The following is a 16,234-nucleotide window of genomic DNA, read 5'->3' as shown; positions in this document are numbered from 1 at the left end:
TTTGTATGTTCTAGTTTATAGGACACTAAAAAGAAACAGTTCTTCAAAGAGCATATATTTTTAAAAGAAATGGAAAGCACAATTTTCAAGCAGAAGAAATAATAACTTGTGGTGTTAACAATGAAGGGAGAAGAGTTTTAGTAATGAACTGTATTAAAGGTGCTGAATCTGCTACAAGAGCTATTGTATGTTTATCCTAACTTAAGTATGAGTTTATTTTTTAGCATCGAACTGCAACTCACCGCAATTGACAACTTGCTGGTAGTGGCTATGGAAGCTAATCCAGTAGAGTGTAGTTTTTAATCATACTTCCTATAGATGGTTTTTAAATAATGTGGGTCGTGGTTCATTCACTACTATTTGTTACATGCACACTCTCTGTACCTATATTTTAATTTCTGTAGTTCCTTTTTTCATGACTTGTATCTTTAATACCGTATGGATCAAACACACTGAATGAAAATTATATTTAGAGGAGATCAGAAGTAAAAATTGCATAATAAATAATAAATGTAAATGAGGTGAGAGATTACTGAAACAATCTGTTTTAAGTTAATTTGAATTCTTGCAAAACAATTATTTGCTTTACACAGAGGAAAAAAAGTAAAATCTGTAATTGCTACCTAAAAACAGGCTATATGAATTCCTATGGTAGTCAAACCTGTGTATGGAAATAACCATACAATAACACAGTTCCAGGAGAGTTTTCAAGCTGAATTATGCAAACCCTGGCAACTCTTTCCTCAGATTGCTCTAGAGGAAGTGTATGGGGCAGAGGAAGAAAGGGATTCCCTTAAAAACACACAAATTATTTGTATCTAGGAGAGAAACAATATTACTGAGAGGGGACAGAATTTCTTGTAAACTGTTTTATTCCTTATACTTTTGCATATAGTATTGCATCAGTTTGGCTGTGGGAAATAAGAACAACATGCAGGACTCTTGTGTAAACATTTTGGGGGGGAAAAAAGCATGGGTGCTTTTGGGAATGTCTGTTTTAGAAGCAAGTCTTTAATTCAATAGATGTTTGTACTTTTTTACTTCCATGCTTAAGAAAAGCACATAGCATATGAAGTGCTTAGCAAAATAAAATACACATCTATTATACCACAAAAAATTATTGAAAAGTAACTCCTTTACTGTATCAAGTCTAGGAGGGTCCTCTGCTTTCTGCATTTAGTCAGATCCACTGAGTGGAAGGTGCAAGAAATCTGTCATAGACACTTACTGAGTAATTTGCATTAAGAGGTATTTCTTCTTTATAGTATTTGGCTTAAATCCTGAATGATTTGATTAGCTACGTAAATGCTTAATCTCTTGAAAATCCTGCTAAACTCTTGCCCTCATTGAAAGCTGTGATAATTTGTTCTAGTTAATTTTGTATTTACATATATTGCCTTTCAGTTCCACTGAATGTTCCTTGTGTGTTTTTTTTTTTTTTAATAATGGAGAGATAAATAAGAACACCAATTTTACCCTGTCTGTCCTATTATTTTGCACCCCTCTGCTATTTGCTTTTACTAGATTCTTCTTCAAGCAATACCAATTTTTTTCACTGCAATTGTGAGGTAAAATTAAATACTTATGGAAGTTGATGCCTTTAATTCTGTTTTTTCAACATACAGTAGAGTTTATGAGACAGCTGTAATTTGTGCTGTATTTATTTTTTTGACATATGAAAGACTTTGATCTATTCAGAGTTGTCCTGCACCTTTTTCAAAGGTAAAAGAGCGATTAGTAAAAGGTCATAGAAGAAAGCGCTGCTTTAAATCTAAGTTTTATAGACTTACTGCATGTATGTAAGAAAGCTAAACAGCCTTGTGACTTTCTTTTCCACTGGAAGTGTACATCATTGCTGATAACTATTTTGTATTGATACAGGGTGAAAAAAATGGCATTTTTCACTACTAACTCCAGAAAAATTCTTTTGGAGTCTCTTAATGGAGCTGTATTGCAAGGGGATTATGTTATAAGCAGTTTGATACTTTTTTTTTCCTTTGTTTTATTCGCTTCAGAATGTTGGCTGCTTCATTAGTGAGGAAAATGCAAGAACGTGGATTCAATCAGCAGGGAGATAGAATGGTTTCCTGTTGAAATATAAACCAATGCATGTACTAACAGAAGTCTAATCAGGAATATATAAACAGGGCATGGCTTATGGAAACAAACAAAACAGGCAGCATTCTGGAAGAGAAAGTGGTGATGGAAGTGCTTCCAAGCTACTTCTGTGTTCTCACAATCTAGTTGATGGAGGAAGTGGAAAAAATTATTGATGTGTGGTCTCTCCTAGGTGTAATGCTGCATGCTTGTTACCTTTTTACCAACTAGCTCTCATAAGTCTTAGGAGACTTTACAACAGATTCTCAAAAGAGACTTACAACCATCTCTGTGTTGAAAGAGGATGTCTTTAGAGCACATAATCTGAACCCAGGCATAGAAGCCTGATAAGGGCTTTTCTACTAGTAGAGAACCTGTTTCCCAGTAGGATCTTATCCTATTTTCACATCTGTCATTCAGCAGTCTTTTGGATGCATGGCTACACACTCACGCCTTCATCTGTCAATGAAGATAGTCTTCTTGGTACTCATAATCTCTGCTACAAGGGTATGGAATATCCAAGTCCTTGGAGATTGTCCTTATTGTGCCGCAGTGAACATGCACTAAGATAAGATACAAGCACGGAGATACAATGCAAGGCCAGAAGCATAGAACCACTCTCCAAAATATAAGCACTTTTCCTGGAAACTCAGTCTCTCTGGTATTTCTGAAGAATTTATCCATCTCTGGAGAGCTAGAGTGATGCCATCTGGAGTGCCATTTACCCTCCTGCAAAATCTATGCATCTAAACATACTGCACACTTAGCAAAACATTACTTTTGTCACTTTTAAAAACAAGCAAAACAACTAGAAAACTCTTCTCTAAGTAACATAGTTGATAGGTGGTTGGAATGCAAATGTGCATATAGTTGACCTCTGTAGAAAAGGGTAAAGCAGAACGCCTTGTGCTGGCAATAGGCAGATTCACACAGTAATTTTCACTTCTATTCAATTGTCTGATTTTTCTGAAAAGTTTTAAGTAACGCTTTACATATCTTTGCTTTCTTAAATATGATAAAGATACTTAGATACCTGAAGATGCACAGAAAAAGATGTTTAAGGAGAAAATAATTCTTGACAAGTAAAAGCTTGGTTACCAGATAGACTGTGTTCATGAAGGATAATTGTAAAATGCTTCATTTAAACTATAAGCATTGCATGTATAATAGAGCATCTTTTATATATTAAACAGATTTTAACTAGAGAGTGGTTACTGATGGAGATACGCAAATTCCTTTTTTCTTAAATAATCCTTCCAAGTTGCAGTTACAGCTGTAATATGTTTTTTCCCCCAGTTATCAGATACCATATCCAGATGCCATACATGCATTTGCAGTTAGTAACTGAAGCTGTGTGTCACACCAGCACTAATTTTTCAGAAATTCCTGGCAACAAATTTTCTCTTGATGTGAATTTTCATCCATATCCAAATATTTTGGTTTTGTGGGTCTGCTTAGTTTCTCTGATCAATCATGAATAAGTATCCTTTAGTTAAATTGCAGTGTTTGAAAACAAAGCCACTGTTGCTTACCTCTCAGGCAGTAAGATAATAGGCTGGAATATTTCTGTTGGAAGGGAATGAAAAAATGCTTGCAGAATATATAGCCTTAAAGTGGACTTTCAAATGATTTGTAGAATATGGGAAATGCATACTTTCTTTTAAGAGAGCTTCAGGGGGTTGTTCTATGGAGTGTTCTTTTATCTTTCTGTTTTAGGAGAGTAAATTCAAACGTTCAAAGAAAAGCAAGTATTATTTCCAAACAGTTTTCGAATGCATATACCAGCTCATGGGTGTGATAACAATTGAACTGACTTGCACTGGGTATATACTCAATCTCAGGTTTGCAGTTTTAATACCTGTAAGTTTTCCTTAAGTCTCCCTTCTTCTCTTGAAGTGGGCTTCTGCTGTCAGTCCTACCCTTGGTTGCACTGAGAATTTTTAAAACCTGGAGCTACTTTCAATATAGCAACTCTTTTAATTATTCAGATAGAAGTTGGTTCTTTTGAATGTTTAGTAGCAAATGCTTTCCTTTGTCAGAATGTGTGTCTTTTTTACTGAAGTCATAGAAATTTATTGCATAACATTTAATTACAGGGAAAGAGCAAAACATGAAATATAAACTGCACAAATGCCATAACTCCTAAAATATCATTTTAATGTGGACTAAAAATAAGCGTGTGTTTTGTAATTGCCGCTTTTCTTGGTATTTTTAAAAATTGCTGTTGACAACCTTGTAACAAAACAAGACTAACTGAACACTTGTATACAGTCAGATAAGGCCTTATCTACTCAAGAGACTTTTGTTCCTGTGAACATTCAGAATGTAGAGCTAATAAATTATTAAAGGCAGATGCTACATTACTTTCCAGCTTATATATTCTTAACAGCAGTATGACATTTGCAAAAAACCTTTGTTTCTGGTGATGTGCCAGTCACTAAAACGTTAACTTTAAATTTCATCTTTTAAGCTAAATTTGCAATGCTGCAAGAATATAAATATCCTCATATTTAATGTAGATAATGAACCTAGGTTCTGGGAAGCAGAGATTAAGCTTTTTTTAGTAAGTATAAACAGAAAAAGCCTCAGACTTCCAATTTAAAATCTGAAGTTACGATTTCTACTGAAATATCAAAGTGAAACGTATCTGGCAGTCCTTGCAGTTGTTAAAGACTCATAAAGGTCAGGGGTAGTTCCTATTTTGTAATTACAGTAACAAATATTAAAAAATTGATATTTCAAGAAGACAGTCTAGACAGACTTGACTTTTGCTGCCTTAAGGGTGACAACAAAACTTTACAGATCAAAGCATCCATGCAACATTCATGCCACCACCATACTGGAGCATTGCCCTTGTTCCTGAGAGGGACAGAGTCCCTCGGACTCTAGGCCCTCTAGCAGGGTTTTCACAGTCAGAATTTATTCCTAAATGGATGGGTGCAAGCTATCAGAGACCTCACAATTTCATTTTCTAACTTTAGAGGAATTAAATTTATGCAACCTACTTAACTGGAGTTCTAGCCATAATCACATAGCCTTGTTACAAATATGAAATGTGCACGATTAGGAAGAACTAGAATTTCTTTTAGTAAGAAGCAGTTATCAGAAATTGCAAGCATCCAAAAATATTTCTGCTTGGATGCATCGCTTGATTTTATGCTGCTTTCTGCACCATTGAGCCTTCACAGCTATTGCAAATAACATAAGTGCTTGCTACTCTTGACAGAAGGCTGTTCCCAAATCCTCCTAAATAACTTCTAGTATTAGTAGTATGAGATTGCCAATATCACTTTTTTTAAAAAAAAAAAAGAACAAAATGAATTCACTTCCCTGCTCTTGAACTACTACAGTTCTTTTTTCTCGATTTCTTTGTTACAGCTGTGCTCTAGACACATTGTACACTTCAACAATGTGCAATTAGTTTTAAAGCCCCTTCCTGCATGATTTCCTTCCTATGGCTTGTTGTTGTTTGTTTTTTTTAAATTGTAAAGTCAAGAGTGTTCCTGAAGCTTACTATAGTGTCACAGAAGAGATGGGGAGAAAGAAGAAAGTCCTTACATCTTCAGTCTATACACAGGGATGATGAAAGGCAGATTAGGGTCAGTTCACATATTTAAAAAAAATACACACAAAACCATAATACACACCAGAAGCTTCTTACTCAAAACTAGTTTTATTTTTAAAAATAAGTTGAATGCATAGCACTCACAAAGATTCCATTGTTTTGGACATTTTGCATTTAGGAGCACCATTCTTATTTATGCCATAAAAAACATATTTTGGTTCTAATAGAAAGAACAGTGTATTTTTAATGTACACTGGTAAAGCCCTTTTAAATAATATATTGAAACTGTTCAGTGTATATTTTCTCTGTAGTCATTATACAGCTGTAGTGTCAGAAAAAACTCAGACTAAGTAATAAATTAAAAACAAACAGCATGTAGTGGATCTTTTTACAGTTGACCTAATGTCTTAAAATAGTCAAATAAAAAAAATCCTATTAAATGTAAGTTTGCAGTATTAACTAACTGAATAAGCTCCCCACCCAGTATAATTCCAGTGTTAAGTATTAGTTAATTTTTTATATATCAAATGCCTATGGGATAAATTTACTAATAACCCAAAAAAGAAGAGCCTATACTGCTGTGTCACAAATAAAGATGACAAATTAGCTGATTTAAAGATTTTTACAGAAAAAACTGCTACAGGTATCTGCTGTTATTTCAAGTCATGGTCTATTACAAGACTGTACATTCATAGCATCAGAGGTAGTTAGAGCACTGAGGACTTGGATATAGCATTGTGACAAAACAAAACCAGCAGAAGGAAGTCCATTTCCCTCTTAAATGGGTAACAGTGCTGAATAAAAAGCACGGCATCTTATGAGGTGGAAAGTCTCTACTTAACACTACTCTCAGACATGGCGAAATATTCATTAAGAGATGAAGAGAGGAGGGAGAAAAAAAACCAACACAAAACCAAACCAACTTGCACTTTAATTAAGAATTCACCACGCTACGCCTATTTCAAAGTTGATTCTCTAGCATAAAGCAGAGGGTTATCTCTTTCATTCACCCTCCTATCCCTCTTGACTTGCACATATATGCTACAAAATCCCACAACAAAAACTGGGATTTATGAAAAAAAAGCCACAACAGAACAAAACCAACCAACCAAAAGAGAAACAGGATTTCTTCTCCTCAACAATAAATAGGTTTTTGTAGCATGTTACCAGTCAGCCCCAGAAAGAAGGAACCCAGCTGTCCTCCCTCCATTCTGAACATTATGGTAAGGCCTCCTCTCCTGTGATAAAACCTCCACTTTGGTACTGATAATGTCTCTTAATTGCCCCTACTTTCAAAATGGTCTCTGTAAGATTCACAATACTTCTGTGTCATTAGATGGTACACAATTTTAAGTGCTGCCACTAAGACAGGAGAAGGTGGTAAAAGAACAAATAAACAAAAAAAGCCTTAAGCCCTCATACTATGAAGATATCTTAAAGTAGTAAGAATCCTGTCATCCATACCTGTTCCTCCCATGTTCTACCACAGGAGAAAGTCAGGTATCTTCTTATATTAAAAAAACCCACAACCATCCTCAAAAATACATCTCTACCACCATTTTCATCCAAGAGTTGGATGAGTGAAGCTTTCTACCCTCAAACCATCCACTCCACAGGAGACAGAGTAATTCCATAAAGTTATTAGCACCTTCATTGTGATAAAGCAGTTCAATATATTTTTGATCCACCCGTAGAAGAGTAAATCTCTCCATTTTCTTCCAGAACTCCCAAATAGTAGAAGAAAAAGTTGCCCCACTATTACCTGAGAATTTCCCTCCACTGTAAGCCTGACAGAACTGGATTTCTGTAAGCATTTAACTGTACTTTTTTTGTACAAGTAAAACTGTCAGTGCAACTGGAGGATGCTTTCTATTGGTTAATGATACGTGTGTGTGTACACAGAGGAATCACAGCCACTGTAGTAGTTCTGGTACAGTACAACTTCAGCTGAAACCTTCTCTTTTCTTCACTCACTCAATACCACACTGCTGGGTAGTTGTTCACACCTACATTCTGTGAATGCACATATCCCTTTGGTACTCCACATATCGATGCCCTGAAGAAAAGCTGCTCCACTTGCTATAGTCTCCTCCCTCAAGTTATACCCAATTAAGTGTACAAACCAGCAGCACAGAGTAATGAGTAGAAAATTCCCTGAGTTAGTATGAAAGAGTTACTTTAAACATAAGGAGGATAGGGAAGAGAAAAGAAGCAAAAACATAGTGTCTATCCTGTGAGGTACAAAACTTAAAAACTAGCCAAAATACCAGTTAGCTCAAATGCCTTAGCCTAAAGCAAATATCCAACACAAGTGCTGAAAAAGGGGCAAGAGTCTGGAGTTAGCCGGATGAGATTTGTTTCTTCCTGCGGTCTCCAGGTATCTGGAGGAGTATGGCATTCAATGGATTCTTAAGTTTCAGTAAATTTAACATAAGTGTTAATACTGTATGGTGGTATTACATAAATGTCTTCAAAATAATACTGCATATCTCCTTCATTAAAAGGTAAGTCTGTAGTTAGGCCACAGCTATTTTTCTTTTGACTAGTATTTCAAATATGTGCATCAGAAGCACAGAGTATTCCGAGTGCCAGAGTAAGAACTCACTACTCCCAGGTACACACATTCTTTTTAGAGAGTGTTCTGTGTGCTTATTTTTTTGCAGTCTGTATTTGAGCTACAGTACTGGTTGCCAATTCAGTTTCTTTTCTTCTAGAAAGACAATCTTTTTATTCAGTTTGTTGCCCTCAAACTTATTTGAGGCTTAACAAAAAAACCAAAACAATTCCTCTCAGCACAACTTCCCACCCCAAACAAACAAACACAACACATTTCGTACTTATCACCTCTCAAAGCAGGGAGTAACACAGGAATATCGTCCATTTACTTGGTAACTCCGGTTGTAGGAGACACTTATACATGGCTTCACTTCTAGCGGAACAGCTAGTGACATTGCAGCACCAGTCTGTACATGGCCTCGAGCCTGAACGCTAGATTGTAAGGCAGCAGGGCAAGTCTGAAGTGGGTAAGATGCTGTATGATTAGATGACAGTATCTGTTGACAGTTTTGCTGCTGTGATGTCTGATGGTGATACTGTAATGAGGATTGATGAGCTTGGAGATACTGTGGTATGTGCTGCTGAGCATTAGCCTGCTGGGCAGCTGGAGCTGGGGTCTGTAATACAGTGTGTTGGGCAGACTGAGCATGTTGTCCTTTTTGCTTGTTTGCTTCCTTCACATCGTTATCATGTGCACTAAAACAAATTGAGAAGACAGGATACTTGAAAATAGATATTAAAAAAATTTCAACTCTTTTGGGTTAGCTTTTAAGAGCACTCTAACAAATGGTGCAATTATCTGAAAGCTTCCAAAGCTTTTAAGAAAAGAAAGAGAAAATAATTTTAGTCTACCCTTTAAAATCATCTCAAGTTTTAAAATGTGTTTCTTTAGGATAGTTTCTTTTCAGCATTTCACTTCATTTCATAGCAATACAAAACGCAGATAAAAGCCAAATACAATACAAATTATACAGCAGTATCTAAAATTACCAGCGCAATAAGGTCTGCTAGTGTACTCTTAAAGTGCCACGTTCCCTGAACCTGAAATTGAAACTTACTTGCTGCTTCTACCTCTTTTAAATGGGTAATAGAGTACAGGGTTTTTAAAGGTCTACATTACAGAACTTAAAGATCATATGTATATTTATGTTGGATCCTGCTTTGGGGAGTGGAAATGCATTTTTTGTTTGTTTTTTTTCTTCCTCTCACCTTTTTTCTAGCCCACCCAGTACTTAAGTTAGACAATTTAGCTCACCTGAATTCCCTTTGAATTACACCTGCCTCTAACGTATTTAGACATACTCTTTCTCTTGCTCTTATGCTGAGGTAAAGCAAGTGCCACCCACACAGTTCTGTCAGGCCTAAAAATCAAAGTTTTTTGGTACTGCCTATAGAGGGCAGATCTCTTCAAGACAGTTGGGGTTCAACCCCTCACCACTTTTTCCTAAAAGATTGCTAACTTTTTACGGTGCACTGCAAAGATGACTGAAAGGCTTCACCCCCTCCTCCCCACCTCTAAGTGTACCAGAGCAGTACTGAAAACACTCTGCAACAGCACTTGCATGCTTTAGGTACTATCCCTTTCATTACAAGTATTAGTGAAACATAAAGAGGCCATCCAGGATCATAATGTCACAGTTATTAGGAAGATTCTTCCAGATACAGCTGTTCCTGTGCTTCTACGGAGCACAGCTGTATTCAGATCTGGGCAAGAGCAAACTTCTGTAGGAAGAAAGCAGTTATGGTGGGCATAGGTTTTGACCTTAAGGTTTAGAATAAAAGAACTGATTGTGTAGCATCCCTTCTCAGAAAGGTTCACTTGGCATTTGTTGGCATTTTTATCTCATGTCAGCTGTATCTCTCCACCATAGTGCAAAAATGGATACAACCTCCTCCTGGTCATATCCTCCTCTCAAAGCTGGCCACTCAAACAGTCTGCATGTTTGATCCATAACCTGTTTGGAGTCTCCCTTGAACTTCCAAGGCATAAAGTCTTCGGAGTAAGTAGGAGCTCCCATGCCTTTGGTACTCTGCACTATCTCTTCTTCGTCACTGAGCAGACTACAGAGATTGGGAACAAGCTATTTAACAGATTCTCAAAGCATTCCAAAAGATGTTCAGTGGCAATGCAAGCCTGAGGTTTTTTTGTTGAAAGAACAGGAAAGAGGTTAGATCTGATAAGGTTTTCTTTTTTGGAAAGAACAAAAGAGTTCTTACCTAATAATATTACCTAAGTATTTTTAGAATAGAAAAATTGAAATCCAAAAAGAAATTTACTTTCAGTGCTAACTGCAATTAAACATACCAACGGATGCAGAAATGAGCTTAAAAAAAAAAGCTGCTGTTGTTAACTTACATTAATAGTCGCTCAATACATGGCACTAGGAAATCCCAGGAGTACGCAGTAAGATGATGCAGGCGGGTAGGCCACGTTGGTGAGAGACGCAAGATAATCCTTGAAGAAGCTACGCATGCAGTAGCAACTAAAGAAGGGGCATAATTTAAAAATGCATGATCTAGGAAGAAGGAATAAGAGAAAGATTCATTTAAGTTGGACATTATCCTGTCAAGACAACAAAGGAGTCATTACCTGAAATACGTAACTCACCTTGCAGTGATACTTCCAGAAAGTAATCAGCATATTTTGCCATATATAACTTAGTCTTCTCTAAGCAAACCATTGGCCAGCCATCATGAAGATCAGTCTCGTGGACAGCAATAGAAAGATAATAGTCGATGAAATGAGCAGCAGTTGGGAGGCACAAATTCCACTGAAATGTTTCTAGCAACAACAACTCCATATGAAGCAAATTCTGTTTTGTTAATACCAAATTCATGTTAGTCATACAACCCAAGCTGTTCAGCTGTTCAAGTTTGGGAACACTGTCTTCCTTTTCTTCAAATTTACCTTCAGGTGAACAGAAAGAGGGGAGGGGGGGGGAAAGGTTCAGCATGAGTGAACTATAAGACAGATTGTATCTAATGGTCACATTTCAATTCTACTATGTCAAACAAGCTTGAGACCTTCCTGCAGATACAAAGCTCAAATGGAAGACGTCATCAGAGCCAAAAAGGTATGTACTATAAAGGGCTAAATCTCAGCAGATAATGTCAAACACTGTGCAGGATATTGTGCAGTGCCATGTTTCCTGTCAGTTTTCCTGCCATGGCACACAGAAGCTGGTTGTCAAGAGCAGAAGCAAGCTGTATTAGAACATCACTGGCACTGCATACGCCGAGTTTTTGTCACCAAATTATTTTATAATGTGTCCTCATCATCAATGAAACACCACTGTGATGTGACCTGACATACCCACCACCACGCTGGCATTTGGCTTTAATCAGCCTCCCACCCCCACACACCAGTTTTGTTTCTAAAACTCTAACATTAGAGCATAGCAAGAGCTCTAGCCAATGTGGCTGAATGCCTGTTATGGTAGGCGCAGTTGTAGATTTGATAGCTGGTAAGCTGCTCCAGCAGTTCAAACAAGTGGATTTTGGTAATGTGCATCTGAAAACTCACACTGCCACATACACTATTTCAACTTTAACACTGCTAGTAGCTTCAGCCTTCTTCAGACTTCAGCTTGTCAGGCCTGTATGCTTTTAGCCTGAAGCAAAATTGTGTATGTAGAAAACCCATTAATAAGAGAAACAAGTGTCACATTTCCATAGTTTACCATATGGTTGTGCTATTTCAATTTCATTGCAAATTCTTTCCATCTTGCACTCTCTATTCAGTACTACATGATACGTTGTAAATGCACATTTTCAGAGTTTTGCAGGACTGAACATACTGAACATTTGCTTTTTCCCCCCCAGCAGTGGAGGTACTTATACAGGACTTAATCCAACACCAGTCCCACTCTGTTAGTTTTTGTTTCCCATACTCCAGTAATTATAGAAATAAAAGCTTCAGGAGTCACATAATAATTTCTCTTATTACTTCTATAACCTTATCAGATATATCACAGTGTGATTTGTCCAACTTACTACACTGCTGATTCAACCACTTGTTTAAGCCACACAGGGCAAAAGTTTAAAATAGCATTCTGGTTTGTGCGTTCTAAACCAATTCATACACTGCTTGTCAGAAGACTGAGTACTCCAGGCTTTTGGAGCTCTACTTGCAGCTTGTCATGAAAGATGACAGAGGTGATTTTTTTTTTTTTTTTTTAATTATAATTCTCCTCAGAACATGGATTTCATTTGAAAATCTGGCATTAGTTCAAAGCCAATCCATTTTCCTAAATGGATTACACTGGTTTCTAAGGCAAGGTTTTCATACTCAACACCTCATCTTTTGCCAAAAAAAGATTGCTGGCTGGTGGCATCCAGTCAAAGTTTACCCCAGAAGAATCTGAAATAACTCTTTTCTTTTTTAACTGTTCTGCTGAATAGCTGTATTGGTGGAGAAAGGGGATGCAATGAAAGGAAGCAGTATACCAAAAATAGCTAACACCACCTCAATGCTCTGGTTTTCTAGCAAAGAGGGCCTAGAGCTACAATGCAATACATCTTAATTGAGAAAATGAAAATAGATTCAGAGAAACAGATCAGCAGAAACTGAACCAACAGTTAGCTCTGCTGCCAAAATCTGGTTCTCTGAATCTACTGGTTTAAGAACAAGTGCCAGCAGGTATCCCAGCAAACTACACCCATATTTCTTCAGGGACATCTAAAAGGGGTCCACAAATGTCAAAAGACGGATACACACCGTAAGAATCTAGCTGAGGTCAACATAAGCAGCACTATTCGTAACGAATGTTTGTCATTACTTCTGTCTTCAGACTACTGTGCCTTCGCCAGCGTATTTCACCAGTATTACATTTTGTATGTGACAATACAGGATTTATGTTAGCCGTACCTTGCTTAAAGAACATTGCAATTTATGAAATCTGAAGTATTTCAGAACCACACAGCACCATCAGCAGGGTGCAGTGCAGACTACATATGTTTTATTTAATTTCTTCCTTTATCACAGGTATGCAAATTTCTAATTTTCAGAACTGGATCTACCTATTTTGAGATGTCCACAGAAAGACAGCCTTTCTATTCCTACAATACAGCTCTGAAAGTTCACCTTAAAATAATTTGTTTCCAAGCACAGACACTGGTTTTTAATCACAGTTTGTTTTTTGTCCCCTCAGTTTCATCAGGTGCCAACAGAAGTCAAAAGAGTCTAAAAAAAGGCTCTACCAATTGCGCCAAATTGTTATACATTAATCTGCCTGTCTTTTATAACCACTTTGTTTCTCCTGTCTACTGTATCCCCTCAAGACATGCCTTATATTTGGCAGTAGAACCCACATTTCTTTAGTTAGAGTTTTGTGATACACACTTACTTGCTAAAAGTAAACAGGAAAGAGCAACCACATGCAGCTGCTGTATAGATATGTCATAACGATCCATAAAGAGGTCCAACAGATACACAGCTAGATGTCGTGCAGCAGGACAGAGTCTGAACCGATTGCTCACAATGGCAATCAGATCTGCAAAGTATCTTCTCAGATGTAGCTGGGGAGATTGGCCTTTGTAGGAGGGCAGCTTCAGCTCCTAGATGGACAGCAACACTTAATTTTATTAAAACCATCATTTAGTTTGAATTGGTATCATATTAATATAGCTGATATTATCAAATTTATTATGGAATTATCACGTGCTTTCTCCTCTCTTCCTTCTGTTCCCATCATTTCAGCGTCCTTTCTTACAGAAGAACTGAGAAATAATTTTGTTCTGCACAACATTAGTATAATAATTTAAAATTTAACATCTTTCATTTGGTCAATCAGCTAGAGTGACTTCAGCTTTTACTATTTCTGTTGTGTTACCTCTACTACAAAGGCTGTACCTCCCACCAGGGAAATGGCAAGGGTACCTGCGTACTCCTCAGCTGCTTCAATGCAAAGTCCAATAGCTTAACTCAACCCCCTGCTGCTACAGCTCAATCTGAGCAATCAGACTTTGTACTGAAACGTTTGCGTGTTCCAATGCTGCCAGATCTCCTGCAAATGCCTCCAGGAGAAGGGCACTAACAGCTGGCCGAAGGTAGCAATGTTAGGAAGAGGTATGGGGCGGGGTGTGTGTGTGTGTCAACATTTGCTGCATACATACGCTTAAACCCCAACTTAATCTGATCTGATTGATGTTGCACTGACACCGATTATGGTGTGCTCTCAGGCATTTAGTTAAGCATACATAAACCTCACAAGGTCTCAGATTTGGGAGGACCTCACAAAACAAAAGCTCTACGAACACAGATGAGAAAAATCTGTGGCATGATCCATTTTGAATACAAAATTTGGACTAGTAGAAAGAACATTCCCCAGGCTCCTGCCTAGTAGATAGTATCTCCTCTTGTACACAGCAGAACAGCAGTGCTGTCTTCTGTTATCATGAATAAATTTATGAGTTAGACTGTGCAGCCCAGATTAAGTAGGATTTTGAGTAAAATTAAATTTCCAGCAGGACAGTCTGATGACTTCAAGTTGGAATGAAATCACCCAAAATTTTCAAAGTCAGTTCAAAGTTCTGAAACACGCCATTGAAGTGAAAAAAACCCCAAACAAATAAACAAGCCAACAAAACCTCCAGCCATAACTACTAAGCTTTAGAATTAATCTTTCACAACACTAACTTAGTTTTAGTAACAGTAACTCTGGTAGCAAATAAATGATCCTGTCCTTCTCTTGTGTTCCCCCCTGCCCCCACAAACAAAAAGCTGTTTTAGCAGTCACGCCTTCAAAAAAGATAATCCACTCATCACTTATTATCAGGCAGCAAAAGCACGTTTTTAGTAAGTTCAGTCACTGCAAACTCATTTTCAGCCTTTATTATGAAAGTAGCCCCAAAGAGCAACTTTGGGTCAGTCGAAGCAACTTTAAAGTGGTGCTGTCTAAATCTAAATCCTCTACTGTTCTTACTGCGCCTAGTGTTTGGCTGGGTTTTCCTGTTACAACAGCATCACAATGCTTTCTGCAGAGTTCAAACTTGGACCCGCTCACACATCCCAACAGAAGAACCGAGAGCACCGTGACCCCTTTGCTTTTTCAAAGTGCAGAGAGAGAACAGTCCGGTCAGTCAGATAAACTGTCAAGACTGAGGACAAACAGTCTGAGCGCTAACTGAGGGGAAGACACGGTGTTTTTCAAGGTTTAGAAAAGCAAACTCCACCAAAATCCCGGCGGCCGAGCGGCGGCTGCCACACACGCGCTTCCCACCCCGCTCCAAGCCGCCGTGCCGGCTGCCCGTCCTCCGGAGGGCCGGCTCCGGTCATTAGAGCCCTCACAAAGGCGCCAGGCCCGCCAGCCCCCCGCTCCCCCGGCGGCACAGGGCCGGGAGCTGGAGCGGCAGCCGCCTCCCCCCGCGGCCCCCGCCGCCCCACCGGGCTACCTTATAGCGAAGCGCTTGGTGGATGTCGGCAGCCAGCTGTCCTGTCCACCACTGCGCCTCCAGCTCCATCGGCGGGGCGGCGCGGCAGCCGGGCCTGGGCAGAGGGGAGGAAGCAGCGGTCGATGAGCGCGGGCGGGACGGGACGGGACGGGCAGCACCACCCTCGCCCCTCACTCGCTCGCCCCTAGTTAACCGCGATCAGCTGCCGCCCGCAGCGCGGGGCCCCCCGGCCCAGCTGGGCACCGTACGGGGCACAAGTGAGGCTCGTTACGCCGCCCCCCACCCGCCCGCCGCGGGGCACGGCCCAGCGAGGGGGGCGCGGAGGGGCCGGCGGCTGCGGCGCGGGGGCAGGGCGATCGCGCCCCGACAAAGGCCGGCAGCGCTCGTCCCGCCGAAGCCGCCACTCACCCTACGCAGCGGCGCGGCTGGCGGCCGTGGCGGGGCCTGGCGCGGGGCACCTGAGCGCGGCGCGGCGTCCCGAGGGCTGCCCCGCCATCACGCGGCGCCGCCCGCCTCACCCATTGTTAAAGGGCCGAGCGGGCCGGCGTGTGTACAAAGCCAGGCAGCGCCCGCACGCGGCCGGCCGCCCGCCAATCGCCCGCTGCCTTACAGCACGGCCCGCCC

The 16,234-nt window shown here is 39.5% G+C and overlaps 1 protein-coding gene across 2 annotated transcripts; it reads right to left on the bottom strand.

The window, feature by feature from the left end:
- Positions 1 to 8,502: 8,502 nt before the first annotated feature.
- On the bottom strand, positions 8,503 to 15,679 carry CCNJ (cyclin J). Of its 2 annotated transcripts, none has more exons than XM_086616694.1 (5): positions 15,611 to 15,679; positions 13,564 to 13,774; positions 10,827 to 11,126; positions 10,575 to 10,734; positions 8,503 to 8,914 (listed from the first exon to the last, which is right to left on the bottom strand). In XM_086616694.1, exons 1-5 carry the CDS (start codon positions 15,677 to 15,679, stop codon positions 8,503 to 8,505), a joined length of 1,152 nt encoding a protein of 383 aa, XP_086472820.1. The 2 variants fall into 2 exon arrangements, with proteins under 2 accessions (XP_086472820.1, XP_086472821.1); XM_086616695.1 differs by having other exon boundaries at positions 10,575 to 10,701.
- Between the last annotated feature and the right edge of the window lie 555 nt (positions 15,680 to 16,234).

Source organism: Tauraco erythrolophus, chromosome 9 (assembly GCF_009769465.1).
Source record: "Tauraco erythrolophus isolate bTauEry1 chromosome 9, bTauEry1.pri, whole genome shotgun sequence".
Classification (NCBI taxonomy): domain Eukaryota; kingdom Metazoa; phylum Chordata; class Aves; order Musophagiformes; family Musophagidae; genus Tauraco; species Tauraco erythrolophus.
This window is presented reverse-complemented; position numbering and strand designations above follow the sequence as displayed.

Coding starts and splice junctions, on each gene's coding strand:
- CCNJ (XM_086616694.1), bottom strand. CDS start 15,679: ATGGAGCTGGAGGCGCAGTGGTGGACAGGACAGCTGGCTGCCGACATC. Junction 11,127..13,563: donor TTCCTGTTTACTTTTAGCAA/GTAAGTGTGTAT, acceptor GTTCACCTGAAG/GTAAATTTGAAGAAAAGGAA. Junction 10,735..10,826: donor TCTGGAAGTATCACTGCAAG/GTGAGTTACGTA, acceptor CCTTCTTCCTAG/ATCATGCATTTTTAAATTAT.